At 48.1% G+C, this 15,371-nt stretch overlaps 1 protein-coding gene across 1 annotated transcript; it reads left to right on the top strand.

Annotated features, from left to right (window-relative positions):
* The first annotated feature begins 1,255 nt into the window (after window positions 1-1,255).
* On the top strand, window positions 1,256-10,112 carry ZSCAN12 (zinc finger and SCAN domain containing 12). The gene is made up of 4 exons (XM_039257564.1): window positions 1,256-1,342; window positions 1,792-2,239; window positions 6,206-6,314; window positions 8,712-10,112. The coding sequence occupies exons 2-4, from the start codon at window positions 1,835-1,837 to the stop codon at window positions 10,028-10,030; spliced, it is 1,833 nt and encodes a 610-aa protein (XP_039113495.1). The 5' UTR covers window positions 1,256-1,342; window positions 1,792-1,834; the 3' UTR covers window positions 10,031-10,112.
* The last annotated feature ends 5,259 nt before the right edge of the window (window positions 10,113-15,371 follow it).

Genomic DNA, 15,371 nt, shown 5'->3' with positions numbered 1-15,371 from the left:
TGTAGTCATCTTTAATTTTCCAAAATACCCTATCCACCCAGATTTAAAGCTTGGGGAAAAAATAATAAAGTTCTTTTTGGATTCTCTAAATGTTCAATTTTGTTCTCCTTTTTTGCCTCCTTTCCAACTTCCCCAAATACACCCAACATGACTATGAGCAAATCGTGTTTTTCTATGTTCATTTTTTATGTACAAAATAACATAGTCGTCTCCCGGCATTGCAGTTTCACCCTTTATTTCCTAAGACATCTCATTTTTTTTCCCTTTGATTTTAGAAGTAGTAGTTAGACAGCTTATCAAAATATCACAGGAAACAGTTTTTATTAAATGTTGGAATTCCCTGGCTTATAAATTGGCGAAGTGTTAGTAGTAAACTAATGCCTATTCTGTGACCCTACATCCCTGGGTTTCCTGTGCGTACAAACCGGAGGTCTGGTCTGGGCTTCCCTGCGTCCTGCCCCTCGACGCGCACTTCTCGCGGCACTTGCCCCTGTGACGGGCCCCGCACAGACCCCGTGGCGGGGTGGACAGAACCCGACGATGTCACAAAGGAAAACGACGGGCCAAGATGTCCCACGAAGAGAGACGCCAAGTCCCCAACACTACACAGGCAAGTTGACGCCAATCTATAAGAATTACACACATGACAAAACGGCACCGATTCCAGGGGTGCCAGGCCTCGCGCACCGTGGGGCTGCGGGCACGATGGCCAGGAGCGGGGGGCCCAGGCCTGCCACACCTGCCAGCTAGCCGGCTACTTGTCACGACCCGTGGGACAGCCCGGGACCACCCGGCGAGAGCGCGACCCCTCCTACGGCTGTGGCGGAAGTGCACTCGCGCCCAACCGGCCCACTCTCGCGACCTCGTGGGGCCGCTCGGGCCCGCCCGGCGAGTGCTCGTCCCTTCCTTCGGCTGTTGCGGAAGTGCACTCGCGCCCAACCGGCCTACTCTCGCGACCTCGTGGGGCCGCGCGGGCCCGCCCGGCGAGTGCCCGCCCCTTCCTGCGGCTGCAGCGGAAGTGCACTCGCGCCCAACCGGCCAACTCTCGCGACCTCGTGGGGCCGCGCGGGCCCGCCCGGCGAGTGCCCGCCCCTTCCTGCGGCTGCAGCGGAAGTGCACTCGCGCCCAACTGGCCCACTCTCGCGACCTCGTGGGGCCGCGCGGACCCGCCCGGCGAGTGCCCGCCCCTTCCTGCGGCTGCAGCGGAAGTGCGCGCGCGCCCGCCCGGCTCGCTTCTGGCTTTTGTGGGGCGCTGTCGGTGGTTCTGGCTCCCAGCGGTTTGGACCCCGCGGCCCGTGGTCTCCCCGGGAGGGACCTGGCTTCCGGCCACCGGGGGCCGCAGGTGAGCGAGCTGCTGCTGTGCCCTGCCCCGCCGACCCGAGGAGACTCAGGTGCAGGGACAGCCTTTGGGAGCGTCGTCCGCGACCCTTACACCTGCTGCGGGGCTGCGGCTACCGCGCAGGTTTCGTGGTTTCCTCCGCACGCCTGCGGGTTAGGAACTGGCCGTCTCAGCGTTTTATTGTTACTTATTTGCTCTGAACGTTGGTTGTGTTCCATTTGATCGTTCTTTATTCCAGGGCTAAATGGAAGTGTTGCCTTTGTAAAGTCTTCAAACCCTTAGCACCTTTTATTGAATCTTTGTCTTTAGTCTGTTCTTGTCTTTCTGTTCCGTTTCTGTGAGTGTCGTAAATTACCCTGGGGGTGGCTTGCACAGCACAGAAGTAAATTGTTAGAATTTGCAATTTATGCTTATGGTGTAACTTGTGTTAAAAGCGACGGCTTCTCCCTCAGGTCCACCCTTGCTGGAAGCACCACTAGAGCTTCCACGGCCGCGATGGCGTCTGCCTGGGCTGCCCTGGCCCACGGGGACAGGGGTGCGCTTCTGGAAGTAAAGGTGGAGGAGGAATACAGGAATACCGCCAGACAGGATCAGAACCTGCAGAAGAACGACACCCACAGCAGGGAGGTCTTCCGACAGTACTTCAGGCACTTCTGCTACCAGGAGACCCCTGGGCCCCGCGAGGCGCTGCACCGGCTCCGCGAGCTGTGCCGCCAGTGGCTGAGCCCAGAAATACACACCAAGGAGCAGATCCTGGAGCTGCTGGTGCTGGAGCAGTTCCTGACCATCCTGCCCGAGGAGCTCCAGGCCTGGGTGCGGGAGCACCATCCGGAGAGCGGGGACGAGGTGGTGACCGTGCTGGAGGATCTGGAGAGGGAGCTGGACGAACCGGGAGAGCAAGTGAGAAAACGAGACATGGTTTGTGATTGAGAAAAGTGAATTAGGATTTCTAGGCGACATTGAAGGACAGGATTTTTCCACCAAATAATGGAAATTTGGTTAACGTAGCCCTAACTTATTTATACCTTTTTTTTGCGGAAGGATCATGTATTTCTGTAATAAGCTTATAGTATTCTATTTGATGAAATGCTACTCAGAAACATTAGAAACAAGATTCCTAAGAGAAAATGTTAGAGAGGTGATCCTAATGGGGTGGGGAGCTGTCTCTTGAAAGGGACGTTGCTTCTGTTGCGGGATACAAGTAAGAAATAAAGTCTTGCGGGTATATCCACTGCCATGCGTCCATTATAGGATTAAAAGATGGAGAAATCAAGGTTGGTATCTTGGAGGAGTGTGAGGTCAGAGCAGAGAGGAAGGTTCAGAGAGTGGGGACCAAGATTCCTGGAGTAGTAGAACCCAGTTGGGTCCGACAGGTAGGTTGTGAGTAGAAAGGTTGAGAACAGAGTCCAGGCCTTTGAGTATCACCAGTAGAATGTAGAGTCTGTTCTGTAGGACACAAGCTTATAATGTTTTCTCTTTAAGTGAACTTCTCTAACCCCAGAATAAAACCAAATTATGTAGGACCCTGTTCTGTTTTGTTCCAATATTGATAAAAGACAGTGGTTTTCAACCAGTGGCAGTTTTCTGCCCTTGAGGGCATATGGCGATGTCTTGGCACATTTTTGGTTGTCATAATGAGGGGTGGTGCTACTGGGATCTAATGTCTAAAGGGCAGGGATGTTATGGAATATCTTACAATGTACAGGGTGACTTCTTGTAACAAGGAATTGTCTGACCCAGCGTCTCAATAGAGTGAAGGCTTGGAAGTCTTCGTATGAAGAGTATAAAACGGGAATAATAAAACAAGAAGTGCAGTCCAGCTTTGGGGAGGGGGAGGAACATGTGGCAGAAAGATCTGAGTTTGAAATAGATCAGGATGGTGAGACTATGAAGGATGAGGCATGTCTTAGATAAATATTAATTGGAAATGACAGATTAGATGGATAAAGGGAAAATGAAGGGAAAACTCTACCAAGCAGTCTAGTTTAGGCTAAGCGCTGGGGGGTTCAAGCTTGAGAGACTAGTGTAATTGAGGTGTTCCTATCAGAGGTCAAGGCGGGGAGTGTTCCTATCAAGAGGGGAAGGTGGATTGGGGGAAAGTTCACTAGTTCAGAAGACGTTTATTGAATGTTTCATATGCACCAGGCACCATTCTAGGCACTGGAAACACAGCCAGGCACAAAGCATAGAAGTTGCTGCTGTCTTGTAGACAGATTCTAGTCTAACGAGAAAAGCAGACAGTAACCAGGGTGTGCCAGGTGGCGATAAATCCTGTATGAAAACAGCAGTGAAGCAGAGAAAGGGAACAGTGAGTGAAACGGAGACTGTTTTTGACAGACTGGTCAGGGAAGGCCTTCCAGATAGGGTGATATTTAGAGCAGATGTCAGGCTATACAGTCACCTAGGCTGAGGACATCACGGCAGAGGAAATAGTGGGCAGGTGAGAATGTGCTTGTTGCAGTAGAGATGCAGGAGATGAAATCTGGTAGTTACAAGGAAATCAAATCATGTACAGACTTTTGGGCCGTTATAGGACTTTGGATTTTATTCTGAGATGGAAAGTCATTGGAGAGTTTTGGATAGAAGAGAGATTTAATCTGACCTAAATTTTATTTATGTTTTTTTTTTAAGTTTTTTTTTTAATGTTTGTTTATTTTCGAGAGAAAGAGCATGAGGCAGAGAGAGAGAGGGAGACACAGAATCCGAAGCAGGCTCCAGGCTCTGAACTATCAGCAGAGAGCCCGACGCAGGGTTTGAACTCAGGGACCATGAGATCATGACCTAAGCCAAAGTTGGACACTTAACCAACTGAGCCACCCAGGCACCTTGTGACCTAAATTTTAAAAATAATCACTCCAGGGGCGCCTGGGTGGCTCAGTCGGTTAAGCGTCTGACTTTGGCTCAGGTCATGATCTCACGGTTTGTGGGTTTGAGCCCCACGTTGGGCTCTGTGCTGATAGCTCAGAGCCTAGAGCCTGTTTCAGATTCTGTGTCTCCCTCTTTCTCTCTGATCCTTCCCTACTTACGCTGCCTCTCTCTCTCAGAAATAAATGAAAAACATTAAAAAAAAAAAAATCACTCCAGCCGCCCTGTTGGAAGAGTCTTACATTAGGGCTGGTAGTAGGGGTGCGGGAGGCCCAGTCAGCACTACACTAATCCAGGCAGGAGGTGGCTTGACTTTGGACAGTAGCAGTGGAAGCGGTGAGATGCATTTGGATCTTGAGGGGATTTGTTTATACTTAGGGTATGAGTTCAGGGTGGTGCTAAGGGTTCTGTTTTGAACATTACGTCACTCACGTGGGTTTGTCATTCGTGGAGATGATAAAGGCGAGGGAAAGAAGAATGTTTGGAGTAGGGACAGGACTTGAGAGTTACCAGGTTTTGGATGTGGTGATATTTACATTCCTCTTAGAATCCAAATGGAAAAACTGGGCAAGCATCTGGATTCAGTGGAGGGATCTATGCTGGAAATATAAAATTGGAGCTTGTCAGAATATGGGTGATATATAAAGCTCTGGGACAAACGGATGATCAGGGCCGTGGAAACGGAGTGGCTAGGGAGATGGGAAGAATGGCATTCCCAAGTGTGGTCAGAAGTGGTTTGGTTTTAAACATGTTGACTTTGTATTGCTCTTTTCCTCAAAGCATGCTGGGGGCGGCTGATTGAATTATATCTTGATTTCTGAGGCCTTGCCAGAGATCCGGGAGCAGAAGGCACAGCTCACTCTACTGGCCTTTTTCTCCTTCAGATTTGAGGTGTGAAAAGTTCTTTTTCTGTCCCATCCCTGAGGGCTTCCTATGGATTTGGCTCTTATTGTGGGGGCAGAGGTTATAGAATGAAGCTACGTTGGAAGTAGAGGCAGCGTGTGGTGATTTCTTATTCACAGAATGTAGCCGTTGCAGGTTGGGGGTAACTGGAGGCCCTGTCGTGTGCCGGCGCCCCCGCGAGGTGCCTCGTGCGCAGTGTTGTGCGTGCCCAGCCCAAGAGCACGGAGCTCCTGAACTAGCAAGCAGCTAAGTGGCCTCAGATCCCTGCCTTTCACACCACGCTGTGGAAACCTGTTATATTTAAATACAAGAGGGAATGATTCCGTGGAGGAGTGGAAGCCACAGAGTGAGTGAGTTTAGGCAGTGAGTGAGTTTAGGGGAGCAAAGGTCAGAGGTGCAGGAAGGGATGGGGTTGAAGGGAAGAGTGGAGGTTACAAGGTACTAGCCTTGACGAGGAAAAGGCCTCTTCCTCTAAGTGGAAGGGAGGAAGTGTGTGTGGGGGTGATTTAGTAAAGGGTGGGTGATCTCTGATGTGACTGTGACCTTGGACAAGGAGTGAACAAGGTCATCCCCTGGAAGAAGTGGGGTGGGGGCCTCAGAGGAGCGGAGACTGTAGGGAACAGCTTCCCCCTCACATCCCCTGTGTTTTCTCTCTCTTTCTCCTTTGTTCCCTTTACACCTTATTTCTCTATCATTTCTCATCACTTACCCCATCCTTTTCTTCTTCTTTCTTCTGTTTTATTTTCCTCCAAGTTCTTTTCTTGTCCTCGCTGCCTCTCTATTTTCTCTTCTATCTCTCCTTTCTTCTTTCTTCTTCTCTTTCGCTCCTCCACTTTGAGCATAAGACAGAGACGTGACAGTGGCATAGCCAGTATTTTGTAGCGGTTCAGAACAGAAGGGCAGGGTCCTAGAGGAGGTGGCTTGCATGTAGCTTTGAAGAATGAGGTGCATTATGACAGGCTGATGTCTGGAAAGAAGTCCAGGTGCCCTTGAGCCAGGTGTCAGTGTCTTGGGTCCTATACCGTTGTTTCCTGTTGGCAGAGTGAGTGTGTCAGCCATGTCCCCGTCCACACGGAGTAACAGGACATGCCCTTGCAGGAGACGGCCCTTCTGGGAACAGGCCTGGAGCCCAGCACGTCCCTCCCATCTGTGGTTGCCCGGCTGAAGTGTGAATCTCCAGGAAGTGGAGCCCAGCCAGAGGAGCAAGGTAAAGAAGACAGACCAACTTGGGAGGAAGGGAAGACAGCCTGGCACAGGACGTTGGGCCTTTTTAGTTCTTTGTGCCATTTCTCATCATCACAGTCAGGAAGGCCTCTCATGCCCAGACTCTCAGCCAGTTCGGTTTGTCACTCTTCAACTGTTGTTTTCTCTATGTTAATGTTTTGTTGTCCATTCTTGCAGTATTTTATTTGAGATCACTTAATTTAGTCCTGATAGTTATCTTCCTTTGTACTGACCGCCCTGCTGTTTCTGGCCTCTGGCCTATCAAATGGTGCTACTGTCTTCACTTTGGCTCTGTCCCTCTTCCTTCAGTGAACCAGACTTTGGCCCAGGCTGTCTGCAGTTTTCAGATGGTTCAGGAGAAAATGTATATACGTGAACTCATGGGGAGAAGAAACAACAGCACAAATGTGGCAGAATGTTAAAAGTTGGTGAATGTGTGAGAGGCCCCATTATCTCTATTTTCTCTACACTTATTTTTCATTTCATTTTTATCTTTTTTTTTTTTAATGTTTTATTTATTTCTAGGAGAGAGAGAGAGACAGCGTGAGCAGGGGAGGGTCAGAGAGAGAGGGAGTCACAGACTCTGAAACAGGCTCCAGGCTCTGAGCTGGCAGTCAGCACAGAGCCCGACGCGGGGCTCGAACCCACGAACCGCGAGATCATGACCTAAGCGAAAGTCGGACGCTTAACCAACTAAGCCACCCAGGCGCCCTTCATTTCATTTTTAAAACTAGGTAAAAATTCATACAGTTCAAACACGAAACCTTAAAGTTATCCAGTGACAAGTTTTCCTTCCACTCATTCCCTCGGCCATCTGGTCTCCTCCCTGCCCTGAGATGGGTGGTCACTGTTTTTCGTTTCTTGTATGTGATTCTCTAGAGGTCTTTTTATATGTATCTGTTTTCCACACTCAAATACATTTTCTTCTCTTTATTACTAAGATAGTAAAAGCTTTCATTTTTTTAAAATTTATTTTTATTTTGTATTGTTTACTTATTTATTTATTTTTAAATTTGAGGCGCCTGGGTGGCTCAGTTGGTTAAGCGTACGACTTCAGCTCAGGACATGATCTCATGGATCGTGGGTTTGAGCTCCGCATCGGGCTCCTGCTGCCTCTTTCTCTCTCTCAGAAATAAATAAAACATTAAAAAAAGTTTTTTTAAATTTATATCTAAGTTAGCATACAGTGCAACAATGATATCAGGAGTAGATTCCTTAATGCCCCTTACCCATTAGCCCATCCCCCCTCCCATAATCCCTCTAGCAACCCTCTGTTTGTTCTCTATATTTAAGAGTCTCATGTTTTTGTTCTCCTTTTTGTTTTTATATTATTTTATATATTTATATATTATTTTATATTATTTATGTATATATATATATATCACTTCATCTTTATCCATTCATCCATCGGTGGACATTTGGACTCTTCCCATGCTTTGGCTCTTATTGATAGTGCTGCTATAAACATTGGGATGCCTCTGCCCCTTCAAAACAACACACCTGTATCCTTTGGATAAGTACCTAATAGTGCAATTGCTGGGTCATAGGGTAGTTCTGCTTTTAATTTTTTGGGGATAAATTATTTTTATTAAATAGAGATAGTAAATACGCTCACATGAGTGGGAGAGAGGCAGTAGAAGAGAGAAGGAGAATCTCAAGCTGGCTCCACACTCAGCACAGAGCCCAACTCTGGACTCTGTCTTGTGACTGTGAGATCATGAGCTGAGCCGAAATCGAATCACAGGTACACTTAACTGACTGAGCCATTCAGGCACCCCATATTTTTTATTTCTTAACAGCAGCTTAATATTAAAACGGATGAATCATACAATTAACTTGTCCCCCATTTGTCCCCAGTGATTTGCTCTAACAGGTAGTGCTATGGTGAGCGTGTGTGTTTCAGTATAAATTCCCATGTGTGGAATTACTAGGCCAAAGGTTAAAAATACAGTTGTCATTTTGATGGATATTGGCATATTGCTGTCTATGAAGCCTAGGTCAGTTTACAGTCCCACTGGTGACGTGTGATTCCCATTTCATGAACACAATGTTCATGAAAAACTGATGGCTGGAGGTGATGGGTACAAATTGTATCTCAGTATTCAAATTTGCTTTTCCTTATTTTGAAGTGGAGCATCTTCTGCTTAAGAACTGTTGTGTTTCCTTTCCTGGAAACAGTTTTTTCTTTGCTCAGTTTCTATTGGGTTATTGATCTTTTCCCATAACAAGTTTTGGAGTGTTTTATATGTTAGGTGTGTTCTGTGTTTTTGTGCTATTGTACAGTCCTGCAGAAAGTTTAGGTTCTTCATGTGGTTTTCACCTGAATAACTTTATGTTGTCTAATGAAGTGGAAACTAGTTAACTTTGTGATCTATTGTAGTTTCAGGTGTTGAGACTGGAAATGAGTACAGGGATTTAACTCTAAAGCAAGAAGCTTCTGAACAGATGGCACCACATGGGAACATGGGTAGTGGATTTGAAAGTGAAGTGTCCCAGCTGGCTTGGTGCAGAGAAGCTTACGGATCTGAAGCAGAAACCGAAGAGTCTTCTCGACACTCCAGGGAAGGTGAACAATCTGTGGGTGATGAAAACAGAGTCCATCTGACTGAACAGCAGAGGGCCTGTCCAGGAGAAAAACCTCATGAGTGCGAGGAGTGTGGAAAAGCCTTCAGTAAACATTCGAACCTCCTAGAACATCAGAGGGTCCACACTGGAGACAGGCCCTACAAATGTGAGGAATGTGGGAAAACTTTCCGTGGGAGAACAGTGCTGATTCGGCACAAAATAGTACACACGGGAGAGAAACCGTATAAATGTAATGAGTGTGGCAAAGCCTTTGGCCGCTGGTCTGCTCTTAACCAGCATCAGAGGCTCCACACAGGAGAGAAACACTACCACTGTAACGAATGCGGCAAAGCCTTTAGCCAGAAGGCAGGCCTCTTTCACCATCTCAAAATCCACACAAGAGACAAACCATACCATTGTGCTCAGTGCAATAAAAGTTTTAGTCGGCGTTCAGTACTTACTCAACATCAAGGAGTTCACACTGGGGCGAAGCCCTATGAGTGCAGCGAGTGCGGGAAAGCCTTCGTTTACAACTCCTCCCTGGTTTCCCACCAAGAGATCCACCACAAAGAAAAGTGCCATCAGTGTAAGGAGTGTGGGAAATCCTTCAGTCAGAGTGGCCTCGTTCAGCATCAGAGAATCCACACTGGGGAGAAACCTTACAAGTGTGACGTATGTGCAAAAGCCTTTATTCAGAGGACGAGTCTTGTAGAACATCAGCGAGTTCACACTGGAGAGAGACCTTACAAATGTGATAAGTGCGGGAAGGCCTTCACTCAAAGATCAGTCCTCACGGAACATCAGAGAACACACACCGGAGAGAGGCCGTACAAGTGCGACGACTGTGGGAATGCCTTCCGAGGCATCACCAGCCTCATTCAGCACCACCGGATCCACACTGGGGAGAAACCCTACCGATGCGATGAGTGTGGCAAAGCCTTCAGACAGAGGTCAGATCTTAGCAAACACCGGAGAATCCATAGTCGAGCTGCTCCTTCTAAAGAGTGCGGGGAATCGTTCAGGCAGGCCTCCGCCCTTGCGCAGCCTCAGACCGTCCACGAAGGAGAGGAGTCTGCTTCTGTGAGGACTGCAGGGACGCCGTCTCACGGAGCGCAGGCTGGAGAGGAGTACTAGCTCGCAAGTGACTCAGGGCCAAACGGCAGTCACTGTCGCTGCAAGGGCGCCCCAGACGTCTTCTCAGGAGTTTGCCGCGGGCTGTGGGAGGACCGTTCGCTGCGCGCTGCGGGTGACGTCGGCCGACGTGGAAGACCAGGTGTGTAACACTAACGCCCTCAGTGGAGCCTGCGGTCTGTAAGGTCCCGTGTGAGCTGCGATTGGACTACAGGACGAGGACGGCAGAAGTGGCCTGAGCCACGTGTCCCTGAAGTGGTGCTCCGGCAGACAGTAAGTGCTGTCAGTTCTGAAGGACGGATCACCGATGCCTGAGAGGGTCAGCCCAGATTGTGTTGAAGATCAGGGTTTGGTGGGCAGATTTGGAAGGACAACAGAAACCATTCAGGGTAAAGCCCACGTAGGCAGAGGCGAGAACGCTCAGGGCTTGTGGCGCCGGTAGCGGCCTGAGGTGGAGGGTCCGTTCAGGTGGGCAGGTGACAGCGATACCCTGGGAACAGCTCAGGGCCAGGAGGGCAGCCATGGTGCCTCTTATGAAAGGCACGAAGCACTTTTTGTAATTCGTAAGATACATCATTAAAATCCTTCTCTGTTTTAAAAGTGAGGATACGCTGCCTCTGGAGATGGTGACCTCGCTACAGTGTCACGCAGGGAGGGATCAGCGGTGGGTCTCTGACTTCGTCCTGTCCCTTGCTCTCTTGGTTCCTCCCCTTCAGTGAACATCAGAGTCCCCTGTGGAGCTTGGTTAAGATGCCTGCGTCCCCCTCACATCCTGCTTACTAAGTCTGGGGCAGGGGCCGAGAATCTCCATTGTCCAAGCTCCACGGTCACCTGATTGCACTGAATCGCAGCTGTCTTCACGGTAGCCTGTGGGATGGGGAAGTGTGAGCACGGTCCTCTAAACACGGACCACTGTGGATTAGCATAAGGAAAGCTCTGAAGGGGACAGGAGCCAACAGGAAATTAGACCGCCATCCAGCCTCAAGGGCCTCGGGATGGCCTTTCCTCCTCTTCTGAGTTAAGTCTTGTGAAATCGGAGACTGACCTGCATTGTGAGGCGCCCAGGGGCTCACCAGAGCACAAGCCTGTGTGTTTAGTTGAGTAAGGGTGCTGGTGTTCTCTTTTGCTCCTAGAACCTCTCTTTTTCCCCTGCTTATGTTCTGAATTCCCTAATAATTGCTCTTCAAAACTGGTTTACAGTTTTTTGGTTTGTATATCTTCTTGAGCACATAAAAGAGCCAAAGGTAAATGACTATCCTTTGGGACTTGTGCAAAAACCTATCAACCAACAGTTAGTTGACTTGTCTCCTGTATCACTGAGTGCGCAGCTCTGCTGTAGATGAGGGCCCAGGACTCTGGACAGCAGGCGAGCACACATACACGTGGCTCCTGTTCTGTTTATCTTTTCTTTTTAAATGTTTATTCTGAAAGAGAAGGAGAAAGAGAGAATCCCCAGCAGGCTCCCGAGGGGAGCTGTCAGTGCAGATCCTGAGGAGGGGCTCGAACCCACAACGCTGGGATCATGACCTGAGCTGAAATCCAGAGTCAGGTGCTTAACCAAGTGAGTCACCCAGGTACCCCGGTTTATCTTTGTATTTACAGAGATTATTTTTAATCTTCACTGTGATGTCCTGTGATTTCCTTCCCTCTGTGCCTTCCCAACTTCTGTGACTGCCCCGCCCCTCCAGCTCATCCCACACAACTCCAGGATCCTCTCCTCCCTTCCCCTCTAGCTGGTTAGTGGGCCTGAAGTGGTGAGGCAGTGACACACAGGGCAGGGGAGAAACGAGGGTAATTACCGTCTTATTCTTAACTGCCACTCTGTCCAGCCCTGGGCCTTTATCCGTCTCCTCCCCACTGCTGTACATACTCTACCCTACTTTCCTGATGGTCCCCATCTCTTACCCCTCCACCCGTCACCCTGTCCAGAACATCATATCGTCACTGGTTGGAACCAGAAGTCCCTGGAGAAATAGATCTGTTCTGGCTTCTAAGCTGTAAGTGTGAACACATTTTCACAATAATAATAATAATAATAGTAATGGTATTAGTACTATAATTTAGGTACACTGTATGTCAGATTTGCTTTGAGGATTGGAGTTTATATGACCGTAAGGGAAAATACCGTGAGTTCACAATAGACGAAAGCAAATGAACATTTGAAAACAGGCTCATTCACAGGTTGAGGACTCTTCAGGTGTTTATCCTAAGACCAACAGTGGAGCTGCACACGGAAGGCGTGAGGCAGCTGGGGTTGGGTCCCTCTTCTGCCTCCAGAAAACAGTTTGTCTCCCCGAGTGAGGCTGGGGGCTCTTAGCCAGGTGTGTTCCTGTTCCCTTCCCCGGCTGTGTGTTTGCTGCGAGGTGAGAACCCATATGGGAATGATGCTGTCCATGCTTGTCACCTTGTCTAATTTCAGAGACGTTATCCGGACTGAAATTACTCTTCATAGTGATCTCAAGCCTCTAGTCTTACCGCTCACCGGAACACAGTGCTTAATTCACACTTGCTTCCCGCTCTCAGTGCTGTTCCCTGCCCTCCACCTGCTGCTGCACACGTCCTCTCCGCGCAGACTTGTCCCTCCGCTTGTGCCTCTAGCACCCTTAATTGGTTAATATAAATGAACCCTAGACAAAGACCCAGAACAGTGGGATATGTCTATTATATAGGATACAGTTCATAACTTGCTTAAAAATAAAGGTGGGGGTTTTGTTCTGGTGGTTTCTTGTGCTTAAATGTAGTTGCAGTACCAGGACAAGTTGGGTGACCTGGGGCATCAAAGGGGCTCAAACTATCCAGGATAAGAAGAAAATAAAGTGGAAAAATTGGAACTAAATAGGCAAGACAGAAAGAGAAGGTTCTGAGGGGCAGGTGAAGGACATGACTGAGGTTAGAGAATTGGGGAATGTGGTGCACAGAGAATGCCTCACAAGGAAGTCCACAGTACATCATTCTGGATAAAAGGTAGAGGCGAAACCATCAACAGTAACAGGCAGCAGGATGGAAAGGAAAAAGGAAATTGAAACAAGTCCAAGGTAGAAATAATGTCCGTCCAGAGTAGCGACATTAACAGCCAGCTTGAGGAATTGGTGTAGCACTCAAATGACAAATCGTGAAGCAGTGGCTTGGAAATACCATTAAGGGTAAGAGTAAGATTGACTGGCTTCTCTTTTCTGGCTGATTCAAGGTAAACAAGATGCTGAGTGTTTAGGACAAAATGCTCCTGTAGAGTTTGGGGGAGAATAAAATTTTCTAAAGCAGTGAAGAGTGAAGGGGTTTTTGGATGAAAAGTAGCATGACAAACAGGAGTTCCAGGGGGTGTAATAGGGTTTGCAAAGGGAAGAAAGAAACGCCAGTTGTAGAAACAAGTTCCTAGAATTTTAGGAATGAGATAAAGCTAATGAAAGAATGGGCCTGAGCAGGGCTACGAATTGAGAAATGTCCACTGTGTGTTGAGAGCAGAGGTGGAGAGCACAAAGGTACCACGGTGTAGAGCAGCTCTGCACTCCATACCCCGAATGGAAGTAGCCTGTTGTTACATCCCGTAGATATCTATTCCAGAAGTCTTACAGTCACAGTCCTTATTGGCCATCTTTTGGAGTCAAGAAAAGGATTTGTTAGTACTCTGTAACCATAGCAGCTTACTAAGGGCTGGGTGTTACTAAGTGCTTTACACGATTTTATTTTTAGTGGAGGAAAGTGAATTTGAGGAATTGAAGGTGTGTCAGGTCCTTCAATTAGTTAGTATGTGGTGGGACCAAGATTTGAAGGCCAGTGATGCAATTCCATAGCCCCTGCTTCCTTGTCTAGTTCAGTTGAAGGAAACCTCTGTTGCAGTCGTAATCGGTGTCTCAAATAATTATCTGGAAAATCTACTCCTATCACTATTCTGGAAGATTCTTCAGAAACCTCAGAGTCCTGGGTCCAAACACCCGACTTGTAATAATAACACCACCACCCTCTCTGCATACCAACGCTTAGGTGGGGCTTGGTCAGCATAACATGAGCCCTGATTCTTGTTGCCTCACAAGGAGGGTGTCCACAGGAGACATGCCACTAAAAGTGGGCTCTTTAGAGGAAGGTATCCCCCTCCTGGCTTAGAGCCATAGTTCACTCTCCTTTCTGGCAGAATAGGGGATTTTTGGCAGTCTCCATTGATGCAGATCATAAAGTGTCCTGTTAGGGATCTACCCAGTAGCCCAAATGGGTCTCTTCTAGATTTGTAGCTAATACTTCTAGGATGAAAGAACATCATTATATAAAATAGTTACTTCAGGTGCTTGTCCTGACCCCACAAGCCAAGAATTTACTTGAGCAACAAGTGCTTTTTCAGCTTAGCAATAATCATCTGATAACCTTTAACTAAATATTCTCAACACTGATCTTTCACACTGGAAAGTTCTGTTACAGCTGCTCTTAGTTCCTTTTACCGAATTTCTGTAGATCCTCGTATTCCAAATGTTTCTGGGTATAATTGGTAAGGAGTCCTTGCACATACTTTATACACGTATTTTTGTAAATATATGGAGAGAGTATGTGTCAATATGTCTTCTAAAAATGTGTTTTATATGTTGTATACATACAATTTGATTTTGACAAAGCCAACCATGATAAGTATTTCCAGCTTCTCAGTTGATTAGCTCCTTAGTTCACGTAGGACCACCATTGAGAGCCAGCAGTTTTCCCTTGATTTCATGGAAACCATTGATTCTCCTCACCCAGGTCTCCAGGTCTGAACGCCCATCAGTTAAGGCTCATCTTTCACCCATCACAGTTGAAGGTGGTCTTTGGGTAGGTCTTTAGCCCAAATGGCCTGGCCGAGTGTCCCAAGAAGGACTTCTAAGTGGAGGTTACTTGTAACATGGTTAGATGTTTATTGGATCCTCTCTAAGCCTGATATGCATATTGCGTATTTTACTTTTTGGTCTAGTGCTTCAGTTATGCCTACTTAAGTATTGAGGAGTAGGTATCTCATCATTTCATACCCGCTAAAAAACGTGGCAGCTTACAGTTTACCGTAGATTCCAGCTGAGTTTGGGCAAGCGGTTTGATAACCTGTGTCTCAGTTCCCCCCTTGGGGAAAATGGTAATAGTAGCACCACCTCCTGGTGCAGTTAGGTGGGCTGAGTGGGTTACACACGAAGCACCTGAAAGGCGCTTAGCGACTGGGAGATGCTGTACGGCCGTTTGCGTTGTTCTGTGACCGGAAGCTCCCGCCGCAGAGGTCACCTGTCCCTGCGCGCAGTTCCCCCAGGACTGGGGCCAGGTGAGCCACCCAGGCCCGCAGTCACTGTCCTCCGTGGGGACAGGTCTCCCGAGCGGCAGGGGAGGCTTCCCGTCTCCC

The sequence above is a fragment of the Hyaena hyaena genome, unplaced genomic scaffold (assembly GCF_003009895.1).
Source record: "Hyaena hyaena isolate Hyena2069 unplaced genomic scaffold, ASM300989v1 scaffold_637, whole genome shotgun sequence".
Classification (NCBI taxonomy): Eukaryota; Metazoa; Chordata; class Mammalia; order Carnivora; family Hyaenidae; genus Hyaena; species Hyaena hyaena.
Note: the sequence above shows the minus strand (reverse complement) of the source record. Positions and strands in the feature narration are given on the sequence as shown.